Source organism: Castor canadensis, chromosome 3 (genome assembly GCF_047511655.1).
Source record: "Castor canadensis chromosome 3, mCasCan1.hap1v2, whole genome shotgun sequence".
Classification (NCBI taxonomy): Eukaryota; Metazoa; Chordata; class Mammalia; order Rodentia; family Castoridae; genus Castor; species Castor canadensis.
In genome coordinates, this window is record NC_133388.1 from 182,569,226 (window position 1) to 182,596,380 (window position 27,155).

Consider the following 27,155-nt stretch of genomic DNA (forward strand, 5'->3'; position numbering starts at 1 on the left):
ATACATGATACCTTAGTCAAATTAATATGAAATAGTTTTTAAAGGCCTTGTTTATTATATTAATTAAAATTATAGCTACAGTATAAAAATTATTAGGAAAATGTAGACCACATTAATTTCCTTATTAACTTAAAATAGAACTGGTTAAAGAACTTACTGCAACAATCATAATTGCATTATCCAAAAAGCCAAACCCTACGAAAGGTATCGCATTGTGGATGAATACTGAAAAACATCAAAAACAGAAAATACACTTTAAGATTTCAATAACTTCAGAATGATAAAAACAGACCACATGGTTAAAGTCTCCTAAACAGACTTGATAATCTTTAGAATTTGCTTTTTATTCCTTATGGCGAATAGATCCTACTATTGTTATAAGTTAAGCTACTTGATAGAAGTTATACTGGGAAACAAAACAAAAAATATATATATACAACATGTAAAAATAACTGTTAGGCTTTTGTGTTTTCTTATAGGCAACACACACACATAGATATAGACAGTTAATGGGAGAACAATTAAATGAGCATGTATGAGTACCACGCTTTACTTGAATTATTGTTATTGATATCAATCTGTTTCTCTCTTATGCCTAAATATTATTACCATAAAGCTGATGTCTATACTAGAAATGAAAAATGCCCCAAATCACATTTCAGGGAAGCTGATTGGTTTTTTTCATTAGCCAATTTTTAAAAGAAATGTTAGAAAAAGGTGATTACCACATCTTCATTACACATCTATGTACAGTCTTTCTCATCTCACAGTTCAAGATCTTTAAATACTACCGCAAATCATGAAGAATTAGCATTTGCTTTACACCAAAATGTAACTTGGCCCCTTTCTACCAAAGGCACAAATACCCATCTATCTAGTACATATCTGAAAGGCCAGAAATATTAAAATGCTAGTAAAACTTATATTTTAGCCTCCTTTTTCAATTTTGTATCTTTAGCACATTGTGCAAAGCTGAGTACATAGTAGATGTTCAACCACTGACCTGGAAAGAAGGAAATTCCATATTTAGAAAATTAAAGGCAGACTGAGAAAGAGATTAAAAGCTGGGAATAGGAAAAGACTTTATTCTAATTAATCTATACAACTGCTAAGGTACAGACAGTATCAATTCAACTGAGGACTTCCTTTAATAGAGATCAAGAATCTGAATTTTATGCTCTATCCAAAAATAGTTCCTTAAGCCAATTGGGTACATGTAATAACTTGATTTTAGATTCTCTTTTCTTTCAGTGCAGCTAAGTTCACAGAAAATCATAATTAAAATATATAATTATATTTAAAATATAATCCAGAAGTCACGAAAGTTCAATATCACTATAGCAAATTCTATACCGTTAGTAGAAGTTAGTAAGTTTAAAAACACTTCCACTCACAACTATGGTCATGCTATTACTGTAGTAATACTATACTATTACTATATTACTATATTACTATTACTACAGTAATAGCATGATATGATGCTATCGTCACACCATAGACCGTATGACTCAAGGCAGAGAGAATCAGACAACTATCAAAGAAACTGCATATATGTATAGCAATATAAACTATTATATAAATTATTAGCCATAATATTACATATGATAGTACATAATAGGTATACAATAGGTCATTTCACATTTCTTCTTGCTATTAAGCAAAAATGTTCAAGATCAAGACCAAAATATTTAATTATGAAGAACTTTTTCTTTAGATGGGTCATACTATTTAGCTCAGGTAGGCCTCAAACTCACTATTAAGGCCAGGCTGGCTTCAAACTTGTAATCCTCTTGTCTGAGCCTCCAGAGTGCTGAGAATACAGGCATACACCACCACCCCCAGTTTAGACTATTATTTTAAAAGTTATTAAGATGATAAAAATTAAATAGCACATTAGTGAAATGGGATTTTTCAAAGACTCTAACTTTAGTTCTTTGACTTTTTATGTAAGTCCAGTTGCTTACCTTTTGAACATTCAAAAGTTTTTTAATAAGCAGCCTCTAAAATATATGCACAATCTTAGTTTCCAAAAATATAACAGAAATGTAATAGGCCAAAAGAGTGTAATGGAACATGAGAGTGAAAAGAAAGTGACTTAAGTACATCTGCAAATCATTTTCCTTGTGATTTTTAGCATTCTTTTTTTCCTGGCACTGGGGCTTGAACTCAGGGCCTTATGCTTGCTAGACAGGCGCTCTACCACTTGAGCCACTCCACCAGTCCTCCTCAGTATTTTTTAAACTTAAATATGGCAAAGTAACAGAAACTGATTGGGATTACTCAGCATTTGGGGTTAACGTGATGGAGCCTCTAAAATTGGCCAGTTATAAATATCTTAAAATGAGGTGTTAAGGATATTAAAATTATATTAATTGTCTTCCTGGCAAAAGCTTAGTTAGTAGAACCAGGCACACTGCTAAAACAATCACTTTGAACCACACAATATATTATGCCTTTATGTTTATACTTAAATGTGCCCTCTAAATAAAAATTTATCTTTAATCCAAAGCAAAAAAGTTTTTTAAAAAAAATTAAATACATACTAGGCACTCCACTGGGAACTGAGATGAAAAGATAAGTAAGATGAGGTTCTTACCCCTCAAAGGATTTAGGTATAACTTATCTACATACACAGTTAATTTCAGTAACACCTACAAAAATGGTAACAGCATGATATGATGCTATCATCACGCCACAGACCGTATGACTCAAGATTTAGGTATAACTTATCTACATACACAGTTAATTTCAGTAACACCTACAAAAATGGTAACAGCATGATATGATGCTATCATCACGCCACAGACTGTATGACTCAAGGCAGAGAGAATCAGGAAAGATTACCTGAGAAGACAAATCTTGAAGAATTCTTAAATTGTTTTGGTATTTGAGGAAACTTACTAATTTCTAATATAAATTATATTCTATCTATGAGGAAAAAAAGAACTGCCTATTAGTTTTTCCTAATTATTTTAATTTGTTCTCAGTACATAATCATCTCCTACTAATTTGTGATTTCTTCAATTTTCTCTGGAAAACACTATTCTGTAACTAAGCAGTTGTTAGTAAATCACATTTATTTAATATTTATTCACATACTTAATTCACAACTTACTCAAATTCTCGCTGCTCACTGTTAAATAATTCTCTTGTCCTATTGTCTTGAAACTGTCTTACATTAAGCTCTATGTTAGTCCTGAGATTCATTCCTATTGTAACAGAGAAAAGAAAGAACACCAGCAGTACTGTAACAAGGTTTTTCCTCCTGGTGGTTTTAAGTGAACTTTACTTTTTTCATTATTATAAACAGCTAACTGGTACTATTTTCTGCGTCAGAGAACAGTTCTACCTAGCCTTGAGTCTCAAAATTCTAGTTCTACAGTTACCTTATTTAAATTCAAACACATCCTTTTTTTTCTGGGAAGTAAATACATACTTTTTCCTAGGAATTAGGAAAACTTCTGTCACAAATATAACTATTTCTAGATGGTAAGAATATTTTAACAATACTGGATATTCTTTAACACTACTGGGCTGGAGGTGTGGCTCACGTGTGAGGACCTGAGTCTAAACCCCATTAATGTGTAAATAAATAAATATCCCATAGAATCAGAATATGTCTTAAACCAAATTTACAAAGTACTTTACATAATAAGTAGGACGATCCACTCCATCTGGGCAGATTGAATTTACTGACTCTTCTATCGATAAGACACACAGGTACTTCAAGTTCAAAAACACATGCATATATATTTAACAAGTATAGAATCATTACCATATCTCAGCTGTCCTGGGGTGGGTGGAAGAGCTTCCAATTTTTCTAAAGGAGAAAAAAGGGTGTGGAGCAAGAATCAGTTATCATAGCATGACTTTTTTTTTTATTACAATGAAGAAAATACCAGACTTACAAAATGAGAGATTAGAGATTACTTATAAATTATATTTAGGTTAGTTAACCAAAGCTATCAATTTAAAAGAATATCAATTGGTATGGATTAAATTACAAGTAAGCAACTAAAACTGAGCTTTAGTTATAAGCCAACCCACACTCTATAGCACTGGGTTTTTCTTTTTTTAAGTCCTTGTGAACCCTTGTGAATCCATTTGTGTTAACTATAACAGAACAAAAAAACAGTTCAAAAACATAGCTACTAGTCTTTAAATTGAAAGTCTAGATGATTTAAGAAATATAAATAAATATTGATAGTAGGAAAAAAGTATTCAAATACACATAGGTATCTTTTGAGAATAGGACAATTTTTTTAAAGCATTGTAATCACATTGATGATTTTACTGGTTTGAGTTTTTTAACTAATTCTACTTGATAATATACTTAATATTTTGATTTTTTAAATCTATACTATTGGGAAAAAGAGCATTCTACACAATACAACAATCCCCCAAAAGTACAGTGGTATTCAAAAATGATAAATAACGCAGTATTTGTAACATACAGTACGAACATATACTTTCCCAAGTATTAACCAAAGTATCTGTAAGTATCACCATTATGTATAAAAATTAACAATTATTACAAAAAAGCAACCTGCCTAGTCTTACAGTAAGAACCATCTAACCATTTGTATAAATTTAAATGATTGATAAATGTAACTTCTCTTCCTCATCCAATCTAATAGAATTAATTAATAATACATAGAGTAGAGCATATACAGTGGACCACACTCCTCTAAAGATCTGACACAACCATGTTGTCCAAGACAACTTATTACAAACTGGATAAGAATTTTAAAAAGAAATGCTAGCCTGCAGAATTTCACATTTCATTTTCAGATTAGCACTATTACCTCAAAATTTGCTTTGAAAGCATGCAAATGGTTTTCTAAACTTTTAACCAGCAGTGTAGGGCACCAGTGTACTCCAAAGATGGTGAAGCTATTCTCATCCTCACTACAGTTCTGACATGGTGGGGAGAAGTTCTTGTCAGTTGATGGGAATAACTTGAAATACCTAAAAATTCAACAAGGAGGACCTTTGCAATAGTGTGAGAGAATACAGGGTCCTTGCTTTTACTTCTTCAAATTCCCCACACATTGAGCGAAATACTCAAAATATCACAACTCCTGAGAAGAAAGGATAAAAACTAGGCAAATGGGTAATCTGTAGTGTGTGGGGAAATAGCATAATCAGTGTTTCTAGTCTTTCTACTACAAACAAGGGTTAATGACTAAAGGTAATGAGAACTTTAAGAGAAAAGTCGTGAAGGCAACAGAAAGTCGTGAAGTTTTAACAGAAAGTACCTATCCAAAATTTTAATTCATAAATTGGTCACATTGAAGCCTCTGCCATTATCTTCTTTAGTTTATCTGTTGAATCAAAACAAAGCCTATCAGGAGTCAAAGAAAAACATTAGCTGTATGGTGCACAGAATTTGAACATAAATCCAAGCCACCTGTATGGCTACTATTATAACCTCTGTGAAAACCATCACAATAAACTCCAGAAGTTTTCTTTCCCCATGTGTATATGTATGTCTTAGTTCTAGTTCAGTACTGGGGCTTGAACCCAGGACTTTATGCTTGCTTGCTATGCATGTGCTCTACCACTTGAGCCACACACCCAGGAACTCTACCCCATGCACATTTATTTTGACACTAAAATTTTCTCTTGAAATTGGTACATTATCTATAACTACATTAGAAATGTATTCTACTGTAATATTTTATCAAGTACACTACATATTTCAATTACTCCATATATGTTAAATATGTACACCATACTTTCTCCCTTTTCAGGATTTTATTTATTCATATGTGCAATTTCTCCCCCTCCGTACCTCCCATCCCCTCCTTCTCCCCCCACTCCCTTTCTCTTTCAGGGTATTTTTAAGTAATGAGAAAACTATTAAGATTGTACTTCATTGCACCACATTTGCTAACACTTTTTAGCTCAAAAAATTCTGGTTCTTCGGAGATGGGCTAAGTACTTTTTATCAAATCAGCTCTCCTGCACATAACTATAAACTATAGATAATAAACAATAAACAATTTCCTCAAAACACTGGAAACTGAACAAACAGGTAGATTCTGAAGGGAATCAACACCTCAAAGAAATGGCACCAAGTGAGTTAGTTACCTGTCTGCTGTAAGTTTAGATAAGGGCCCAATCACAACACGCAGACCAAATAAAACTAAAAAGAATCCCTGTCGTTCTGCCTGAAGAACAGAGGACAGGGTGCCAGGTAACCAAAGCCACAGGAAAGAAACAGGGACACTGGGAAAAGAAAGGTCAGAAAAGGAAGTCTGAATTCCATGTTTAGACTCAGTTCAGAGCCACTCCTGACTTATGAAATGCACATGTCAGAGGGAACTCCAAAAATTCCAGTTAAGGGTAAAATGAATGGAGATTTGACTTGCAACTGGAAAGACGATGGTTGAGCCCAATCATTAATTGTCTATTAAAACAAACAAAAATCAGAAGAATAAAACTGAATCCAGAATCTCAACATAGTAACAGCAATGATGAGGAAAGATACAGTCCAAAATTACATCATAACAAAATAGAAAAATGTGACACACTTTTAGAAGAAATTATAATAGACAGACACTAATTCTGACATGATTCAAACATGAGAATTAGCAAAGACTTAAAGCAGCAATTAACATCATATTCAAAAATATAAATACATGACAGCATAGGAAGTCTCAGCAGAGATACAGAAACTATAAAAAGAACCATAATAAGTTCTAAAACTTAAAAAAAATCTGTAATTGTAAAATGTAAGTAGATAGGCTTAAAAGCAGAAAAAAATTGAATAAATACTAGATAAAAGTTTCCCAAATTTGGTACACGACAAAAATTTCAAAAGATTCAAGAAGGTCAATGAACTCTCAGTAGAAGAAATATGAAGAAAATCAGTGATAAAAAGAGGACATTAATTACAGGAGAACAATTATTTGAATATGTAGAAAGTAAAAAAAAGTGTCAATCCAAATTTCTATATCCAAAAAACTATCCTCAAGAATGAAGGCAAGGCAAGAATTACGGGTGTTGTAGACCATTCCAGTAATTCCACCTACTTGGGAGGAATGAAGGGAGCGGCCGTGCAGCTCAAGCAAAAAGTTAGCAAGACCTCCCATCTCAGCCAATAAGCTGACATAGTAGCACATACATACCTGTAATCTCAACTACATGGAAGCAATAGGTAAAAGGATTACCGTCCAAGGCTGATCTGAGGCAAAAATGCAAGACCCTATCCAAAACATAACTAAAGCAAAACAGAACCCATAGGCTCCCAGGGCATGGCTCAAGTGGTGAGCACCTACCTAGCAAGTGAGTTCAAACTCAAATACCACAAAAAGCATTGAAAAAAAAAAAGTGAAGGCAAAATGTATCCCAGATAACTAAAACTATAAGAATGTGTTACCAGCCAACGTAAGATTTAGGAAATGCAAAATAAATTATTTAGATTGAAGGGAAATAACTAGTTAGGAAATAAGATCTAGAGAAAGAAATGAAGAGTATCAGAAATGAGAATTTCTAGATAAATATAAAAGATTACTTTTTTCCTAGTAATGTAGTTTAGATAGATATGATAATCGAAAGCAAAAATTATATAATTGTAACTTTCTAGAGTTTATATACTATGTGAATGGAATACACAAAGAAGGAAGGGACTGGGCATGGTGGTATACACCTATAATCCAGCACTTGGGAGGCAGAAGCAGGAGGATGGTGAGTCAAAACCAGTCTAGATTACAAAGAGATTTAGCTGAGGATTTGGCTCAAGTGGTAAGCACCTGCTTAGCAAGTACAAGCCCCTGAGTTCAAATCCCAGCATGGCAAAAAAAAAAAAGAGAGAGAGAGAAATAGCTTACAAAGAGATTTGTAGGCCAACCTGGGATACACAATAAGACCCTGTGTCAAAAAAAAAACAAAATGAAGTGGGGGTGACAAATGAACCAAATTGGTACTTTAGTTGCAATATAGCTATGATATACATGAAGTAACACAGTATTAGCTACAAAAAGTCTGCAAAAACTTAAGAATGCATATAATAATCCTTACAGTAACCACACATACAGACACAATACAAAGATGACACAGGTGAAAAGCTAAAAAATAACCTGAAGGGGAATTCTAAAAAATATTCAATTAAGTTAAAAGAATATAAGAACACAGGAATAAAAAAGGGACAAAGAGAAACCAAATAATAAAACAATAAACTTATATCCAACCACACTAATAATTACAATAAAACAGAAAACAATAAAGGATACATGCAAAGTTCTTTAAAAAAAACTAACAATATTAATAAACCCCTAGTTATGTTAATCAAGAAAGAGAGCTGAGAGTGGTGGTGCACACCTGAAATCCAAGCATTTGTGAGGCTAAGAAAGAAGGATCAAGAGTTTGAGGCCAGCCTGGACTACATAACAAGGAAGGAATGAAGGAAGGTAGGGAAGGAGAGGGGGAGGGAGAGGGGGAGGGAGAGAGGGAGGGAGGGAAGGAGGAAAGAAGGAAGGAAGGAAGGAAACCAATTACAAGTATAAGGAATGAAAGAAAGGACATCACTATAGATTCTGCAGATATTAAAAAAATAAGAAAATACTATGTGTAATTTCAAGTTCACAAATAGGACAATTTAATTGAAATGGACAAATTCCTTCAAAATACAACTTAGCAAAACTGAGATAAGACTTTTTAAAAAACAAAACTGAAGAGCTCTACCTAACAAAACTGAATGCTAACAAACACCTTTACACATGCACGCATGTATGCACACAACATACACGCCCTCCAGCCCCAGATGGTTTCACTGGTGAATTCTATCAAAATATTTAAAGAAGAAAAAATACCAATCTTACACAAACTCTGAGCTCACCTAAAAAAAACAGCAGAGGAGTGTCATGGTCTGGATAAGAAATGTCACCCCAAAAAGGCTCCTATGTTGAAGACTTGATTCCCAATGCATCAGCGTTCAGAGGCAGAGCTTTGGGGAGGTGACTGAACCATGCGTGCTCTGACTTTATCAATGGATTAGTTCTTTGACGGGTTCATAATGTGATAGCACTAGGGATGTAACGGAAAGCAGGTGGGCCTAGCTGTTTCTCTCAGGTACTTGGTCCCAGCACAAACAGCTGCCCAACACAATGAGGAAATACCTTCCAACACATCTTAAGAGGACAGAGTAATACCAAAAATAAAGCCTCCAGGAAATTACCAAAAGAGAAGCCTGCAGACCAGTATCTTTCATGAACACAGCACAAAAATTCTTAATTGAATGATAAATGCTCTGCTTTCATACAGTATGTTTATTCATAACCGTGGCAAAACAACTACACATTCAAACATCCTCACATTTTCCCTTTCTTAGAAGCTCATGTTTGAAGAAGTTGCTCTTAATGGGATTGCATGGTTAGAAATACATAGCACAAGAAAATAATCTGCAAGATTCTATGATAATATTCACACCCAGAATTCCTTTCTCTTGTTTTCATACTTTAAAAATCTATAGGAAAATACATAAAAGACAGTTGCTGCAAACTGCTAATTTATATTGTATCAAATCAGTGAAAATTATTTGAAATCAGACTATTTCTTCTTCCTATCTGTCCTCTAGAACTTAAATATATGCAGTTATTACATAGGTGATCCTTTCCTGATACAAAATACTCTAGATATTCACTACAAATCCTGAAAACATAAGAAAAATGCTTTGCATGTTTAAAAATAAGAATTTTCAACTTTTCAACATCTTGTTTTGCTTCAGCAATGCAGGAACAGTAAAGAAACAATTTAAAATATTTTAAGCAAATATATTTTTGCTAAATGAAACTAATTCCTTAAAATTTACAAAGAATAAGATATTCCAGTTAGTTTTCTAAATAAAGCAACTAAAAAACTATCATAGCTTGTAAAATGCTGTTACTACTTAATCATACTGAATTTTAAAAAAGATATTTCTTTGATTATTTAATCTGTTTTTAAGTAGAGTTTTAAATTTTTTTTATTTTAAAAAAAGCCTTCCAGCCACACAGAAAGAAACTCAGATGTGGGTGAATTAGTAGCAGGAGTCTGGGTTTTTCGGTCCCTCATGGTGTTTGCTCTGTTGTTTAGCCATCCAGTGATGCAGACTTACTACCACTGGATCAGACCATTTGCAGATACACAGCACCAGGCTGAGCACCCCGAGAAAAACAGATGAAGAGAAATCATCTCCAGCTTTGCCAGATATTCCCAGGTTGTGCTGTAGGGCTAAAGGTTTTGGTATCCCTGGTCATGTTAGAAAAATTTACTTAAAAAGAAGTTCTTGACCATTTTTTCACAGGTAGGAAAGGATATTGGCTAGCTGTAGGTTCTAATAAGCTGAACTCCAGTTAATCGGGTTTTTTCATTTTCCTTACTGGAAGGTATCCAAATACAGTGTTTTGATTGGTTAAGATTAAGGAGAAGCTTTTCCAAAGACGCGTACTTGGGACAGTAACCTAGAACAGAGCCTATACTACTGCAGTGATCATATGCTAACCACATACGAAGAAATTTTTTCATTTTAGATCTCACATTTGCTTTTATCTTAAAAAATTCCTACTAGGTTTTACAAAAATATGTTTTAGAAAACTTCATAGGTGAAATGTGACTAACATCAAAATAGTTTAATCAGTGCTACTAAATTTTATTTATAATAAAGCTCAAAATAATGTAAAAACTCATTTTAAATTGTTCTTTTGTTGGGGGGGCAGGGAATTGAACCCAGGGCCTTACACATGCAAGCTCTATTAAGCACACCTCCAGCCCTTTCCATTATATTTTGTTCTTGAGACAAAGTCTTACTAACTTTGCCATGATTTGCCTTGAACTAGGGATCCTCCTGCCTCCCCTTCTTAAGTAGCTAGAATTACAGATGTGTACCACCACCACACCTGGCTTATTTTAAATTATACTTTTCGGGAACATAGAATACCAAGTTTTAGAATTGCCCCTGTGGAAATAAAAACTGCCTATAATCTAGCCATACAATTCTTATGCTGGTTCTTATCTGTAATTGTGGCCACTTTGAAATATCATGAGGTCATTCAACTTTTTTATCAGGAAATACTATAATTGACTCAGTGCCTGTCAGGGGCAAAAGAGATTGCATAAGATTTGGGATCTGAGAAGACAGGCTTACAGATGTGCAATGCCACTGCACTAGTGCAGATAAAAGGTCTGGGATTATCTCCTGTGGTGGACACTTAAAGAGCAGTCTGATGAAATACTTAAATTTTAGGGCCAATCATTACTACACAATTTTGTGAGGGGGAAAAAATAGTACCAACAGTTTCTTTGAGAACAGCAAACAACAGAATTGAAAATTAAAGAAATTCTTCAGATTTTAACTAATTTACTAGTGGCAGATGTACCTACAAAAAATTAAGGTAAAAACAGCTGTACCTATAACGATACTCTACTCATCAACAGCAAACGCCATGCTACACCCCTGAGCTTGGCACATGGCTTTCTGGCAGAGGAGGTGGAATGTACAGAACTTGCAAAAGAGTGGGGCACCATTTTATCTCTCAAAAGAAACCCAAGTCACATACACCCCCAAAACCAGAAACTATCCTTTTAATTCTCAAACACACACATACATACCCACACAAAAACAATCATTTCATCCAGACATTCAGAGACACGGGTTCTGTTACAAATGACTTTGACATATGCTCATTGTTTCTGTGGAATTTTTTCCCTAACTATCTCAGTTTTACAAAATTAACAACATATACTACATGTGACTTCTACTGTTAATTACAACATCTGACATACCACATTTCCAAACACTACTTCTGCCCTTGAGATCAGTGTAAGTTACTGAGTCTGTGGGTGCAGTGGTACATGCCTTGTAGTTTCAGCTATTTGGGAGGCTGAGGCTGGAGGATCCTGAGTTCCAGTCTAGCCTGGGGACTAAGAAGTAAGTAAGTAAATAAATAAATGTCCTTTTTTTGTTTGTTGGTTCCGTATTACCAGTTATAAGGAGCTTTCTGAGGGACACAAAAGATTTAGGTGCAAATTAGTGTTATCTGTAAGTATGAAAAAAGAACAAGTAATTTAAGTATCAAATAATGGATTAATTAAACTTCTGTACATAATATGATGAAATAAAACTTAACTAATGAAATTATTTCCTTAATAAGGTATGAGCAAATATTAGTCATATAATGCTTTCTGAAAAAGTAGAATTTAATTTTGTCTGTACATTTTTACAGAAAAAAGCTCAAAGGATAATATAGCAAAATGTTTATTTCTGATAACTAACGGGTAATTTCAATTTTCTTATTTTTCTGAACCTCATTAACTTTTCTACAGCAAATATGTATAATCTTTGAGTATAAACTATAACATTCCTTTAGATAAATCAAAGGAATTTAGTATTTTAATGCTATTTTCTATTTTACTTTAAAATTCTCTTAAAGTTAAAAGCAATGTACCCAATATTTTTATAAATACATAATATTTATATATAAATTATGAATGTGCATTTATATATAAGTATGGCTTGCTTAATGTAAGATGTTTGGTAAATTCCCAAAGCAGTCAGTGTTGTCTGAAGAGCAGGGTTGAAAGTACTCGTAGGTTTTGTTGACTTTTTAAGAGTAGATATTTTATTCAAATTCATGAATAATTGGGTGAATTCTCTCATCTATGAACTCCCCAGGGTTTGCTCAAATTCAAAATAAGTGAATTTCATTATAATAAATTTGGCAAAGGAAAATAAACAGACAAATATTGCTTTCTTTGTTCTCCTATTAACATTATCAGAGGTAGCTGTATCTTATAGTTTAATATTACCACGTTTACTTTATTATAGTTTATTTTACTAATAACTTTGAGTGCATCTTTGAATTTTATTAGTCTTTGAAGCAGCAAGGCACATGGTCTTTCTCCTTTTGAATAAATTATTTTGGGACTCTGCTGTCAGAAAGTTGTTTACTCAACATAAGTAAAGATTTGATAATTTCATAGATACAATTAATCTGTCCCACTAGGGAAAAATGTGATCTAGTGAGAGACACAAGAGATACCAGAATCAAGAAACCAGTGTTTTCTCATCTGTGCTTCTTTTGTTGATCTTGGTCCTTATTGCATTTTCACTTTTTTAATGTTAAACTTCATGAAAATATTTTCATGTTTTCAGCATATAGATAAAATATAATTAAAATAAAAGTAATATGCCCCAGCTGTCAACTTATTTTAGTTAATAAGATTCCAATGTAAAAAATACACAACACAAAAAATAGGTAGACTGAGTCAGAGAGGTGTATTTTAAGATTTAACCTATGCATCTCTTACCATATATCCTTTAAAAGGTATTTTTTTATTTAAAAAAAAAAAAAAACCTTTAGTCCAGAGGCCGGGTATGGTGGCTCACGCCTATAAGCACAGCTGCTCAAGAGGCAGGATCATAGTTGAAGGTCAGACCAAGCAAAAAGTTGGCAAGACCCAATCTCAACAAAACAAACCTGAGATGGTAGTACGTACTGCATCCCAGCTTTGTGGGAGGTATAAGTAGGAGGATCACAGTCCAGGCCAGCCTGGGCAAAAAGTCTAGACCCTATTGGAAAAACTAAAACTAAAAGGGTTTGGGGGCATGGCTCAAGAGGTAGAGAGCATGCATAGGAAGAGTGAGGCCCTAAATTCAATCCCTAGTATCATCAATTTAAAAAAAGCAGCTTTCAGTCCAATATTAGCAAATTTCTAGAACATTTTTTAGGATAAGTTATGCTTGCCTGGTGGATGTCTTTTTTAACTAAGTTACTCCACAAGGAGACAGATCTTAGGGCTGGCAGAGTGGCGTAAGTGGTTGGGCGCCTACCTAGCAAGCACGAGGCCAAGTTCAAGCATCAGTACTGCCAAAAAAAAAAAAGAAATACATCTTAAACTGAAAATCAAAGTCTCTGACAGAAGAAATATAAGTGTAATAACCATAATTTCCACATTTTTGTCTCCATTATAAAATTGCAAAATGTGTTTACAATAAAGGTGACCCTGGAAAACAGAATTATGCTCCATGGCACACAGAGTAAATTCTACTGTATTATTTAATAGAAAAACAATATGTCATTTTCACTGCTGAACATTCTATTAAATATAACCATGCTTTACAGGGCATAACTCCAAATCATGCTTTACAGGGCATAACTCCAAGGAAATTTCAAAACACAACAAGAGTCTATTTCCTAGCCTGTTTTCTATTATGCTTTCACTACAATGATAATTCTAAATGTGGTAACTTATTTCGGGTTATTACAATGGATGTAAAAAATCATTTATAATATACTTAAGTACCAAAACAACTTCACTCTGAGATGAGAAAAAGGAACAGTCTGATATACCTAGTCTTCCTCTATAGTAAAGAACTCAGTAATCTTTAAGAGTTCAATTGTCCAGTTTCTGACCTTTTCACACCTAATATCTGCTCCAGCATCTTCCCTCAGAAATAGGCTTTGCACAATCTAATGTAATAAGACGTTTATTAAAAGAACAGAAACTAAACCAGTATGTTTAAGCAATAACTTCGGGACCAGGGGTCTCAATTACCCATATTGCTGAACATAACAAATAACTACTTATCCCACGTCCCCCATTTTTGTTTTCTTGCCTTGAACATGCAATCCTCCAGCTTCAGCCTCCAGAGTAATGGGGTTACAGGCTTACACCACCATAGATAGCTGTTTAGTCTTTTAACAGAAATAAATGTCAAGTGCGTAAGGTAATATTGACAATAGGTATACTGCAAATATTAGAGATTTCAAACATATAATGTAAACCATGCTGTACGCACAATAATTCAGCAAATCGTATTTTTAAAAAGTCATGCACCAAAAGGGAGTTAGCTTTAGCTACATAAGCAAATAAATGTGGCTAAGCAATATACTTGCAAAAACTGACATTCAAAATTGAAAAATGAACACTTTAGAAACAGCAAAGAACTTAATTGATTTAATAGATTTTAATTAACAAAGTCTTTTTAAATAGTGTAATTATAAAAGGACTTTTTAATTATTCTTAAACATGTGCTTTATGTTAAACCCATAAAAGCATTTGAGCATGATTATACAATTTTACTTATCATTTTAAAAGTGATTATTGTAAGATACATACTATATAAAAAGAAATTTCTACTTTGATCCTATAAGAACTAATATGGTCACTCATTCTTCTGGGGAACTTGCAGTGTGAGCCGGGGCTTGACTGCTACCTAGGCTAGCATCTAGAAGCAGTACTGGACTTCTGGGCTGGGGCAGCTGGTAGCATTGCAGCAAAAGACAGGCAGGCCTGTGATAATGACAGGAAAGCCACACTGCTCAATTAGCTATTAATCTACTAACCCATTAAAATATTTAACTCTAGCCTAGAAAATAATAAACACTAGAGGGTCAATCGTTTTATTTTTCTTATATCTTTCATTTCATGGTGGGTTTTTTTAAGAGAATAAATAAACATAGTATTGATTCATGGTTGCTTTTATGGGTATAAGTTGTACTGTATGCAGAACAATTTATATATAATAATGTCTATATGATGTTATATAATATATAAAGCATAGTACATATATATGTATATTGCACATACTACTTGACGTAAGACTTCCCTTTCTTCATGGCTATGGAACATATTCAAAGAAAATAATTATTATAGATAATGATATTCCCTTTTAAGGATTACAATATTAAAATAACAATCTGACTTTAAAAAACAGATAGTAACTTTTATTTATTATAGATATAGAGATACTTTTAGTTTTTAAAAAAATCATATGCCTATGTATAATACTAAAGATAGAAAGGTTAAACTGAGCAAGAAACAAATAACCTATCCAAGAACATAATAAATAGATCAGTGAGCATGGCTACATAGATCTCCGAAAGATATTTATTTTAAAATGAAATTGCTTAATATCTAGGAAGTAGTGTAGATTTCTCAGTTGATGCATTCATTACCCTTTTCCTCTTCAATCATTTTCCAAGTAAGAATTCTTTTACAGGATTTTTCCACTGAAAGGATTCTTAGAAACCATCTGCCAGTGGTTCTCAACATGGGTGGTGCCTTCCCTAGGAGCTTGGAAATACGTGGTTGTTTGCACATAGTAAGTGGAAAGAGCTATTACCAATAGGGACTCTGAACTCTCTACAGTGCAATAGAGTCCTTCATAATAAAGAATTATCCAGCCTAATGCCAGCAGCATGTCCACTAAAAATACTGACTTAATTCTATACTATGGAGATACAGTGTCAGAGATGCAGTTACTTAATCAATGATACACAGCCTGGTCCAGAACTTATATTTTGGCTTCTAATTCTCTTTCATTTAATAAATTCTCAATAGAAAATAACCAGGAATCAATCATACCTGATAAAACACTGACTGTACAATAATATTTGAAATGGACACAATAACTGAGGTTGGCAGTTACTTTCTTGAAGAACTTCATTCCATGCCCTCCAGGCTTTTAGAGTTTCTACTGAAAAGTCTTCTCTTATTTTAAAAGTTTGCTTTTATATGTGACATAGTATTCTCTCTTGCAGCTTTCAATATTCCTTCTTTATTCTATATACTTGATATTTGAACAATAATGTGATACAGGAAGGTTCTTTTCTGATCTTGTCTGCTTGGTGTTCTAAAAGCCTCCTATACTTGGATGACCATCTCTTTCCTTGGATCTGGGAAGTTTTCTGCTATTATTTTATTGAATATGTTTTCTATGCCCTTAGCTTGTACATCTTCTCCTTCTTCTGTGCCTATGGTTCATAGTTTTGGTCTCTTAATGATGGACCAGTGGTCTTGTATGTTCTGTTCATACTTTCCTATTTTTTCTTTATTATTGTCTGAATGCTCTAATTCATCTGCCTTGTCTTCAAGCCCTGATATTCTGTCTTCTGTTTGATCCAGTCTATTGAAATGGAAGTAAAACTGCAATTAGCCAAAATACTACTATCCTCTTCAAATTGGTTTTTCCCTCTCCTAAGAAATGGTGACTAACCTCTTCTGCTAACCCTGAAAAAATTTATTATGAGAGCACTGAACAAATCCCTACTCTGATACATGACGAGATAACAAATCCTCAACACATTTTTATGCTACACAAAATGGGGTGTTTAGATCTTTGCAATCCTTTCAAGTTCCAAGGTTCTGATTCTATATTTCTTTATTGCATACAAGTAGATTTTTTGAGGTATATCTCCTGAACATTCATGACACAACATGCTGTAATAACTAGGGATTATAACTGAAGGTTGAGCCTCAGACCCTGACAAGTAGGGTTTAGTTATCATTCAGCAGCACAGAACCTCCTAGTGATATTCTTTTTACAGTCTATACGATAAGTATTTCTTTTTCCCTACATCATTCCAAAAATAAGGGGTAAATAAATTTCAGGATAATGAAAAACTAAAACTATTCTTCAAAATACTAGCATTAAATGTTTATGCCTTCTGGTTTTTTTTTAAACATCAGAATTATGTTAGATCCAGGAAGAGGGGGGATACAGGAGAATGATGGAGGGAGTGACTTCAACTATGATATATTTCAAGAACTTTTGTAAATGTCACAATGTACCCCCGACAAAACAATAATTTTTAAAAATGAAAAAAAAAGAACTACATTAGAACTGGCAAAGAGCACTATAAGGTTTCTATAGACAAGGTACTAATATGCTTGTGTGTGTGTGTGTGTGTGTGTGTGTGTGTGCACATGTACACACTATGCCTCTACATTTCTCTGAAGTTCTTACAACTTGGTTTTTCTCCTTGACATCATCTATACAATTTGAGTAGTATTTAACCCTTATCCTTACAAAATTTTAATTTGTCCATAAGCAAATAAAATATTTCAGATTCCTTTTTATACACTGTATTATACTTCTTAGGTAATATGCCTAAATTAAATAGTAACAGAAATAAAGTGAGGACAGAGACATTTAATCTTTCATAATCTTTCTGTGTGTCTTTCATACACACAATTCCACACCACTGCAGCATGCAATTAACTTAGATTTGGAATTGTATAGCAGCCGAATCTTTAAAAAAAAAAAAAGACTCTTTCATTAATGGCCTTAAAATGAACTTACATAAGAATTTCAACTATTCAAGAATGTATTTTAAAATCTGAATGTAGGTTAGGTATGTAGCTGAGTGGGAGAACACCCACCTAGCATAGGTGAAGCCCTGGATTGACACTAACACCAGAAAATAAACACACACACACATTCTCTGAAGTTCAGTTACTTAAGTAGTTTTTCTTTGTAATATTCTGAGGTTTCTGTATGTAGTCCTTTCTTCCTACTCATCCAAAAGAAACACATACCCTTTGTTGCTTCTTTTGTTTCATTTGCTATGTTTATTTCAATCATTTTTAAATACAATGTTAAATATAATTAAATTAAAATGATTTTGTATTTTCTTAAGGTCATAAACTTAAGCATGCAATTATTATTCAATCACATCCACGTTCAATCATATCTAACAATTAGATAACAGAAAGAAATATTCTGTTGACAGTATGAAATAATAATGCAAGAAAAGAACTTTAAGCATTCTATTGCAAACAAGCAAGAAGTTCTGTCAAACAGATGCTCTGCTACTTCCAACAATCAGCACCATAATACTGTACTATACCAAAACTATCAGGGGTCTCTGCTGATGACAGTTCCTTCGCTCGCTTCACAATGACCTTCTCAGGCTTGGGATATCTGCATGCTAAAAATATTCTAAAATTAAAATGTATTCAAGCATAAAGTCATTACAATGTGTATAAATTTACAAAATGTTTATGAAGTTTTAAAATCCCACATACTCATACATAGACAGTTCTTCCTTTGTATAGTACTATAGGGCTATAAAACTGACAATACAAGCTTAAAGAAAGCAGTCTTAATAACCAAAGGGGGCTGGGAGTTATAATTCACTCTGTAATCCTAGCACTCAGGAGGTGGAGGCAAGAGGATACTGAGTTCAAGGTTAGTCTGGGCTACAGAGTGAGAAACCAAAAATTAAAGTTAAAAATAAATGGGGGTAGCTCAGTGGAAGAGTGCTTGCCTAGCATGCATGAGACCCTGAGTTTGATCCTTAACACTGCAAAATAAATGAATGAATAACCAGTAGGGAAATAACAATTACTCTGTAACCTTTAAAAATTTCTCTAAAGAATTTTTTGTCAAAATACTAAAAGTGTGGGCTGGTAGAATGCCTGCCTAACAAGCATGAGGCCCTGAGTTCAAACCCCAGTACCACAAAAAAAAATAAAATAAAAATACTAAAAGTGTGACTCTTACTGACAGGTATAAATGTGATGGGAAATTTTGAAAATAATAAAACTAATGTAAATTTAGTATACTGTAATTAAATAAAAAACATTCAGCTTTTTTTGGTCTTTGTACTTAACAAAACAGCTTGAACAACACTAGTAGTCTGCTGATATAACTTCTCATCATATAATCTGCAATATGGAGCAAGCATCCTTCCTGTACTTTGATGAACTGTCACAGTCCTTTCCAAGTCTAGATTAGAATAAAACAATTTAGTCTTTGCATTTTCAGTGTCATGAAATATCTCTCAGAGTTCCTTCATAAAGTGAACTTTCTGCCAGGGTCACTTCCCCTGAGATACTGTCTTTTTATCACAGCTTCCTCATTGACATCCCTGAGTCTGCCTTCCCTGAGCTCCTCTGGCTGCGTATCTGAGTTCAAATGGTAGCAGCTCGATGTCAGCTGACATTCCCATGGTCAGCTACTCCTTCTGTACTCCATTTACATTTGAGTGGAATTTCACTGCAGTATTCCCTATGCTATGGCTTAGATATGGCTTGACAGGATCCCCAACAGTTCATGTGTTGAAATGTAATCTCCATTGTTAGGTATCAAAAAAGTAAAAACCCAATTGACTATGTTTAGAGGTAGGGAAGTAGAGACTATGGGGAATGAGTAGGATTTGATAAGGTCATTAGAAGCCCCCATGACTGACCATTAATTAGCACTTTATAAGGAGAGGCCACAGATATAGTCAGGAGCTCCCTAATTCTTCCCAAGTGATTGCCTGCCCTACCTCAGTACCCTGTCAGCAAGAAGGCTGTCACCAGATGTGGGTCCTTGTGAGCTAAACAAACTTCTTTTTTTTTACAGTTATTTCAACCTCAGATATTTTGTATAATAATGTAGACGAATGCAATCACTTTTCATGTCTTTGCTGAAACTCCTCTTTTTTTGTTTTTTGGTTTTTTTTTTTTTTGAGATGGGAGGTATCTCACTGTGTTGCCCAGGCTGACCTCAAACTCCTGGGCTGGAGTGATCCTCTCCTCTCCCTTTCTTTCTGCCCTCCCCAACTGGTTTGGAGAGGAAGCTCTTCCACAGATATGTACCTTCACCATGATGTGCCTATTCACTCTAACATGCACTCCTACCACTTCTACCATTTTCTATATGCACCATAAGGTGATGCAGCAGCAAAGAGACAGCCACCAAGAGTGAGCTATGCCACTTGGACTTTTAGCCTCCAAAAGTGTGAGCTAAATAAACTTTTCTCTTTATAAGGTTAGCAGCTTCAGGTATACATTGTAGTAATGCAAAGCTGACAATGTACTCATTTACTAAAACGTTATTATAACTATACATTTTTTACACAGCATTTATTTCCCAACAGTATTGTACAGCTGTAAAATCAGTAGTAACAATTCACCTTTGAACAGAAAAAAACCCTTTGAACAGAAAAAACTTTCTAGGATAATTTTTAAACCACATATATCTGTCTTTTGAGTACAGGATCGTATCATCTACAAACAGGGATAACTTGACTTTTCCTTTTTTTTATATATCCCTTTTATTTCTTTCTCTTGCCTTATTTCTTTGGCTAAGATTTCAAGCACTATTCTGAATAAGAGTGTTGACAGTTGACACTCTTTTCTCCTTCCTGTCTTTAGAGAAAATATGTTCAGTTTTTCCTCATTCAGTGTAATACTATCATATTTAGCCCTTATTGTATTAAAGTATAATCCTCCTATTCCTAGTTTCTTCATAGTTTTTAACATGAAGGGATGTTGGGTTTTTGTCAAATGCTCTTTCTGCATTTATTAAGATGACTGTGTGATTGTTGTCCTTGATTCTGTTTATATACTGCATTACATTTATTGATCTGTATGTTGAACCATCCTTACATTCTGGAATAAATCCAACTTGACCATGATATATGATCTTTAAATGTATTGTTGAATTTGGTTTGCAAGTATTACATTGAGAATTTTTGCATCTATGTTCATGGAGGAAATTGGCCTATAGTTTTCTTTGTGTGTGTGTGTGTGCATGTGTGTACGTGTGTGTGTGTGTGCATGTGCATGTGCGTGTGTGTTTGTGTGTGTCCTTATCTGATTTTGGTATAAGAATACTACTACCTTCATAGAATCTTGAACCTGATAAACACTTTCAACAAGGTAGCAGGATACAAAACCAACAGTTTTTCTATATACCAACAATGAACTGAAAAGGAAATTAGGAAAACAATCCCCATTATATAAGACTCAAAAAAAAAAAAAAAGGAACAAACCTAACCAAGGAGGAGAAAGACCTCTACAATAAAAACTATAAAATACTGAAGAAAGAAATTGCATAAGACACTAGAAGATGGAAAAACCTCCTATGTTCATGGAACAGCAAAATTACTATTGTTAAAATGGCCACATTAACAAAAGCAATCTAATAATCCAATGCAATCCCCATCGAAATTCTAATGACATGCTTCACAGAAACAGGAAAAAAATCCTAAAATTTATATGGAAACACAAAAGACCCTGAATTGCCAAAGCAATCCTGAGCAAAAAAGAATATTGCTGGAGGTATCGCAATACCTAACTTCAAAAACTACACTACAAAGCCATAGTAACAAAAACAGCCATGTAAGTCAGTGAAATCAAACAGAAGATGCCAAAATAAAGCCATGCAGCTACATCTGATTCTTGATAAAAGTGCCAAAGAAACTACACTGGAAAAATGACAGCCTCTTTAACAAATGGTGCTGGGAAAATTGGATATCCACATGTAGAGGAATAAAACTACATCACTTTCTGTCACCCTGTACAGGAATGAGCACCAAATGAATTAAAGACCTTAATTTAGGACCTGAAACTTTCAAACTACTAGAGGAAAACGGGAAACACTTCATGATCCAGGCATGGGTAATGACTTTCTGAATAGGACTCCAATAGTTCAGGAAATAAGAACAAGAATTGACAAATGGGATTCCATTCCATTAAAAAGCTTCTGTACAGCAAAAGAATCAACAGAGTGAAGAGACAGCCTAGAGAATGGAAAAAAAAATCTTTACAAGCTATTCAACTAAGGAGAACCAATAAGCAGAATATAAAAAGAACTCAAAAAATTAAACACCAAAAGAATAAATAATCCAATCAGTAAATGGGCAATGGAACTGAATAGACACATTTGAAAGACACATTTTCTAATGAAAAATTGTGAGTATCTTTAGCCATCAGGGAAATGCAAATGAAAACTACATTGAGACTTCACCTCACCCCAGTTAAAATGGCTATCAAGAAAATAAATAACAACACATGCTGGAGAGGACAGAGGGAAAATGGAACCCTTATACACTGCTGATAAGAATGTAAATTCTTATTTAGAATGTAAATTCTAGTCACTATGGAAATCAGTATGGCAATTTCTCAAAAAACTAAAAACAGAACTGCCATATGATCCCGATGTACCAATCCTAAAAAATTCAAAGAAGCTTACTATAGGAGATCCCTACATACACATTTATTACTGCACTATTCATAATAGTCAAATTATGGAATCAGCCTACATGCCCTTCAACAGATGAATGGATAAAGAATGTGTGCCATATATATAATGAATTTTATTTAGCCATAAAAAAGAATAAAATTATGTTATTTGCAGGAATGGAGATCATCATATTAACTGAAATAAGCCAGTCTCACAAAGACAAGTATTGCATGTTTTCTCTCATATGTAGAATTTAGGGTAGGCGAAGGGACATAAAAGTAAAAGGACTGTTAGTGACATGGAAGGGGAAAAGGAGGAAGATAAGATAGGGTAATAGAGGCTGGGCATGGTGGCTCACAACTCTAATCTCAGCTATTCAGGAGGATGAGGCAGGAGGTTCGTGAGTTCAAGGTCAGCCTAGGCTACATAGCAAGACCTTGTCTCAAAAAAAAGGCATTATTGTGTTGTTTCTTTGATTGCTCTATTAAACTAAATAAAGTTACATTTCCTGATTCAGAGGCTCCAACTCAAATGTCTAGTGCAAACAAAAGGGAAAATTTTTGTAACAAATGTGTTGGTCCATTATAGTATAGAAATAATTCTGTCAGATCTTACCAATGATCACGGGTACTGTAACAAAGTGATGCATAGAATATCACTGGAAGGGAAGGGCACAGAAGAGAAGGGAAATATTCATCGAGCTCTTAGGTACTTTAATTTTAAAAATGAAGTTTCAAATGATCTCCTTAATTTCTATGGAATGTTTAGTGATTCTAGAAAAATAAAAGAAAGCTATGTCAAAATAAGAGGAAAATTACAATGAAGACTACACTGAAAGAGCTTCTAAAATGGATGTGGGAAGTTGTTATGGAAATAGAATATATGCACAATTCCAGGTGCTGCACTTTGACCACAGGCTTCTGGAACTACATAAGCAATAGGACAATTGTAGTGTGCAAAATGACTGAAGATACATATCAAGAGGTTAATGTACTCTTTTTTTTTCTTTTATTCATATGTGCATACAATGTTTGGGTCATTTCTCCCCCCTTCCCCCCACCCCCTTCCTTACCCTCTGCTCCCTCCCTCTCTCCCCCACCCCCTCGCTACCAGGCAGAAACTATTTTGTCCTTATCTCTAATTTTGTTGAAGAGAGAGTATAAGCAATAATAGGAAGGATCAAGGGTTTTTGCTAGTTGAGATAAGGATAGCTATACAGGGATTTGACTAGCATTGATTTCCTGTACATGTGTGTAACCTTCTAAATTAATTCTTCTCAAACTAACCTTTTCTCTAGTTCCTGGTCTCCTGCTCCTATTGGCCTGTTACTTTAAAGTATCTGCATTAGTTTCTCTGCATTGAGGGCAACAAATGCTATCTAGTTTTCTGGGTGTCTTACCTATCCTCATACCTCCCTTGTGTGCTCTTGCTTTATCATGTGATCAAAGTCCAATCCCCTTGTTGTGTTTGCCCTTGATCTAATGTCCACATATGAGGGAGAACATATGATTTTTGATCTTTTGGGCCAGACTAACCTCACTCAGAATGATGTTCTCCAGTTCCATCCATTTACTTGCGAATGATAACATTTCGTTCTTCTTCACGGCTACATAAAATTCCATTGTGTATAAATACATTTTCTTAATCCATTTGTCAATAGTGGGGTACCCTGGCTGTTTCCATAACTTGGCTATTGTGAATAGTGCCACAATAAACATCGGTGTGCAAGTGCCTCTGGAGTAACCTGTGTCACAGTGTATTGGGTATATCCCCAAGAGTGGGATTGCTTATGAACACTTCCACGTGTTAATACATTCTTTGCTTTATCTCTACTGGCCACTAGTCCCTGTTCCTTTGCAATGTATAAGTTCCCAACTTTCCCACCTTCCCTAAAACACTAACTCAGAGCTATCTGAACCTACATCTCCCAACTGCAATTCCAAAGACCTCCCAAAAAGTCCTTCATTTTTCCAATTTTTGAGTTTTAATTGATCAACAGTTAATAATTTCTCCAAATACAAACTACACTGGGCTCATTTATCTGCATATTTAATGCAAATATAAATTCTGGCAAATTCCATTTCATCTGTAAGCTTCTTTCCAAAGAAACTTCTTACCACGAAGCTTACCTGCTAAATGGCCTGCACATTTTCTATAGAAAGTTGCTGAAAAGGGGTGTGATTTGCTTACCTGTGAGAATGAAACTTTATAATGAAAAATTTTGGTCACTTTTAAGTTTCCTCAAAACATGCAGAAGCACAGTGAGATTTCTGACATTATAGAAATAGAAGATTACCCTCTATAGACATGAGCCTTCACGGTGGTTATTGATGCTAGCTACAAAAAAAAAATTTGAAAATGTCAGCCTGCTGTGAAATATATTTCCAAATATGGAACAAGAAGCATGTCTTTCTCTAATTTATAAATACATTGAGGATCACAATAGGGGAAAGAAAGAAAAAGATGGGAAATCTGAATTCATGTAGCATAAGAACAATACCTCTGATGAACCAAAATTCTACCCAGGAACTTTTTGCAAAAAATGACTATACTAGTAACACAAACTTAAAGTAAGTTCAGACTTCTGACCAATGAGTCAAAAGAGAATCCTGAATAAAATCTTTCTATTGCCCCACAGCTCCCTTCTGTATCCATATTTCCTTTTACAGAGTTGAATCCTTCCTTATCCATATTTTCTTCTCAGCCACCTAAAATCTGGCTTTTTCCCACAGTTACATTAAAACTGTTTCTGATAAAAACATCAACCTCTTTCATGTTATTAAATTCATGAGCCCTCCCACAATTATTCCTCTTTGTTGACCTAAAGTACCAGATCATTCCCTCTTTCTTGGAATGTTCTCTGCTTAGCTTCTAAATACATTATTCTTGTGATTTTTTTCTTACCTTTTTTTTTTGGACATTCCTCCTTTCCTAATTCTGGTTCTTTTTCCCTTCCCTTCTAATAAACATTCGTGTTTTTCAGAATTATCTCCAGGGATTTTCCACCTTTAACTCTACTTACTCTGTCTGACTTTAGTCACTACTATATGGGTAGGATTCCCAAACATGAATCTTACACTGGAACTCCCGAGTCTATACACTGAATATCATTATATAGTTATCTCACAAGAACCCAATGCCTAGGAAACTACAAATGAACTCAAAACTTAGAAAGTTTTCTCCTATGGATTATATGATACAAAAAAGTCATTCAAAAAAATCTAAGGAACAATCAAAGTTAGAGATTTATGATAGTCACAAATTCCAAATACTTATTTCCCGGATTTTTCAAACTTTTCACACAATATGCTAACTTTTTGCACACTGATTTCCCTTATGTCCAAAGTAACAGTGCCATGTTTACTTTTGTACTAAACGTTGTATATTGTGCAAATATATGAAGACAGAGTAATATATAACCAGCACATTTGACTGTCACTGAATATTTGAGGATCCCCTCCTGCCCCGGCATCTGTGAAAAATCCCAACTGTGAATATACAAAAAGGAGTAGTAAGAATTGAGGTCTGAGAGCCAGACAAAGCTAAGTTATTAACTCTTAATAACTCAGGCTAAAGGGTTTTGGACAAACTACTGCTGGCCTCAGTTTCTTAATCTATAAAACAGAGATAGTTCCTTCTCTGTCCAATAGTTACTTATTGGCACCCAGCCAATAAGTAAGAAATGCTAGTGAAGATGGTCTTCACATCTGCAATACTGATAGTTATAGAATATCTTCTGTAAGATGTAAAAACTATTATACAATAAAAACTCAGAAGTTACGTTACAAAACACCAGACTGACTTTAAAATTACAAATGTTTTAGCAACAGCATATACTAAATAATCTAACCTAAAATTCGGAAAGGAGACATAAAATCTAAAACCAAGAAAGAACATAATTCTAATTTAAATCTCCCTGAAACTTTAAGATTCATAAACAGAAATGCCTCACTCAACTACTCTTTAGATGCTTACAACAATGATCCCCTGAACAGCCATAATTCTGATATTAGCAAAAAGGACTCACAGGAAAGATCTTTGCTGTGAAAGCTGAAGATCTATAACAATGTGTTAGGTCTCACTCGATAGATAGGAAGACAAATGAGTATTAGTCCTTGAAGTGTCTATAAGACCAACCCCTATGGGGGGGAGAGGGGAGAGGAGGGGACATTTATTTAAAATGAGAAAACTAAAAAAATAAAACATGAAAGAAACTTAAAACACTACAGAAGAGTGACAAATACCAGTAGCAGACTTCCTTACACAGCAGAAAAGAGTTTACCACAACCACAAGGAATGAATGAGAATGGAAGTACAACAGTCTGAGAGCACTCAGGGAAGAGGGGGAGCAGGTAAGTTCAACAATTCACTACCACTATGATAGAGTCTAAAGAAGATTCCAATTGAAACAAAAGTGTTCTGGGAGCATTTG

General features: G+C 34.2%; 1 protein-coding gene across 1 annotated transcript in view; it reads right to left on the reverse strand.

Moving 5' to 3' along the window:
* The window catches only part of Tmem65 (transmembrane protein 65), a 51,584-nt gene that overhangs the window by 17,187 nt on the left and 7,242 nt on the right, over positions 1-27,155 (reverse strand). The window contains exons 2-3 of the mRNA XM_074069174.1: positions 3,776-3,820; positions 158-225 (exon numbers count right to left, since the gene is read on the reverse strand). Coding sequence (XP_073925275.1) covers positions 158-225; positions 3,776-3,820 — 113 coding nt within the window. The remainder of the gene's footprint in view (positions 1-157; positions 226-3,775; positions 3,821-27,155) is intronic.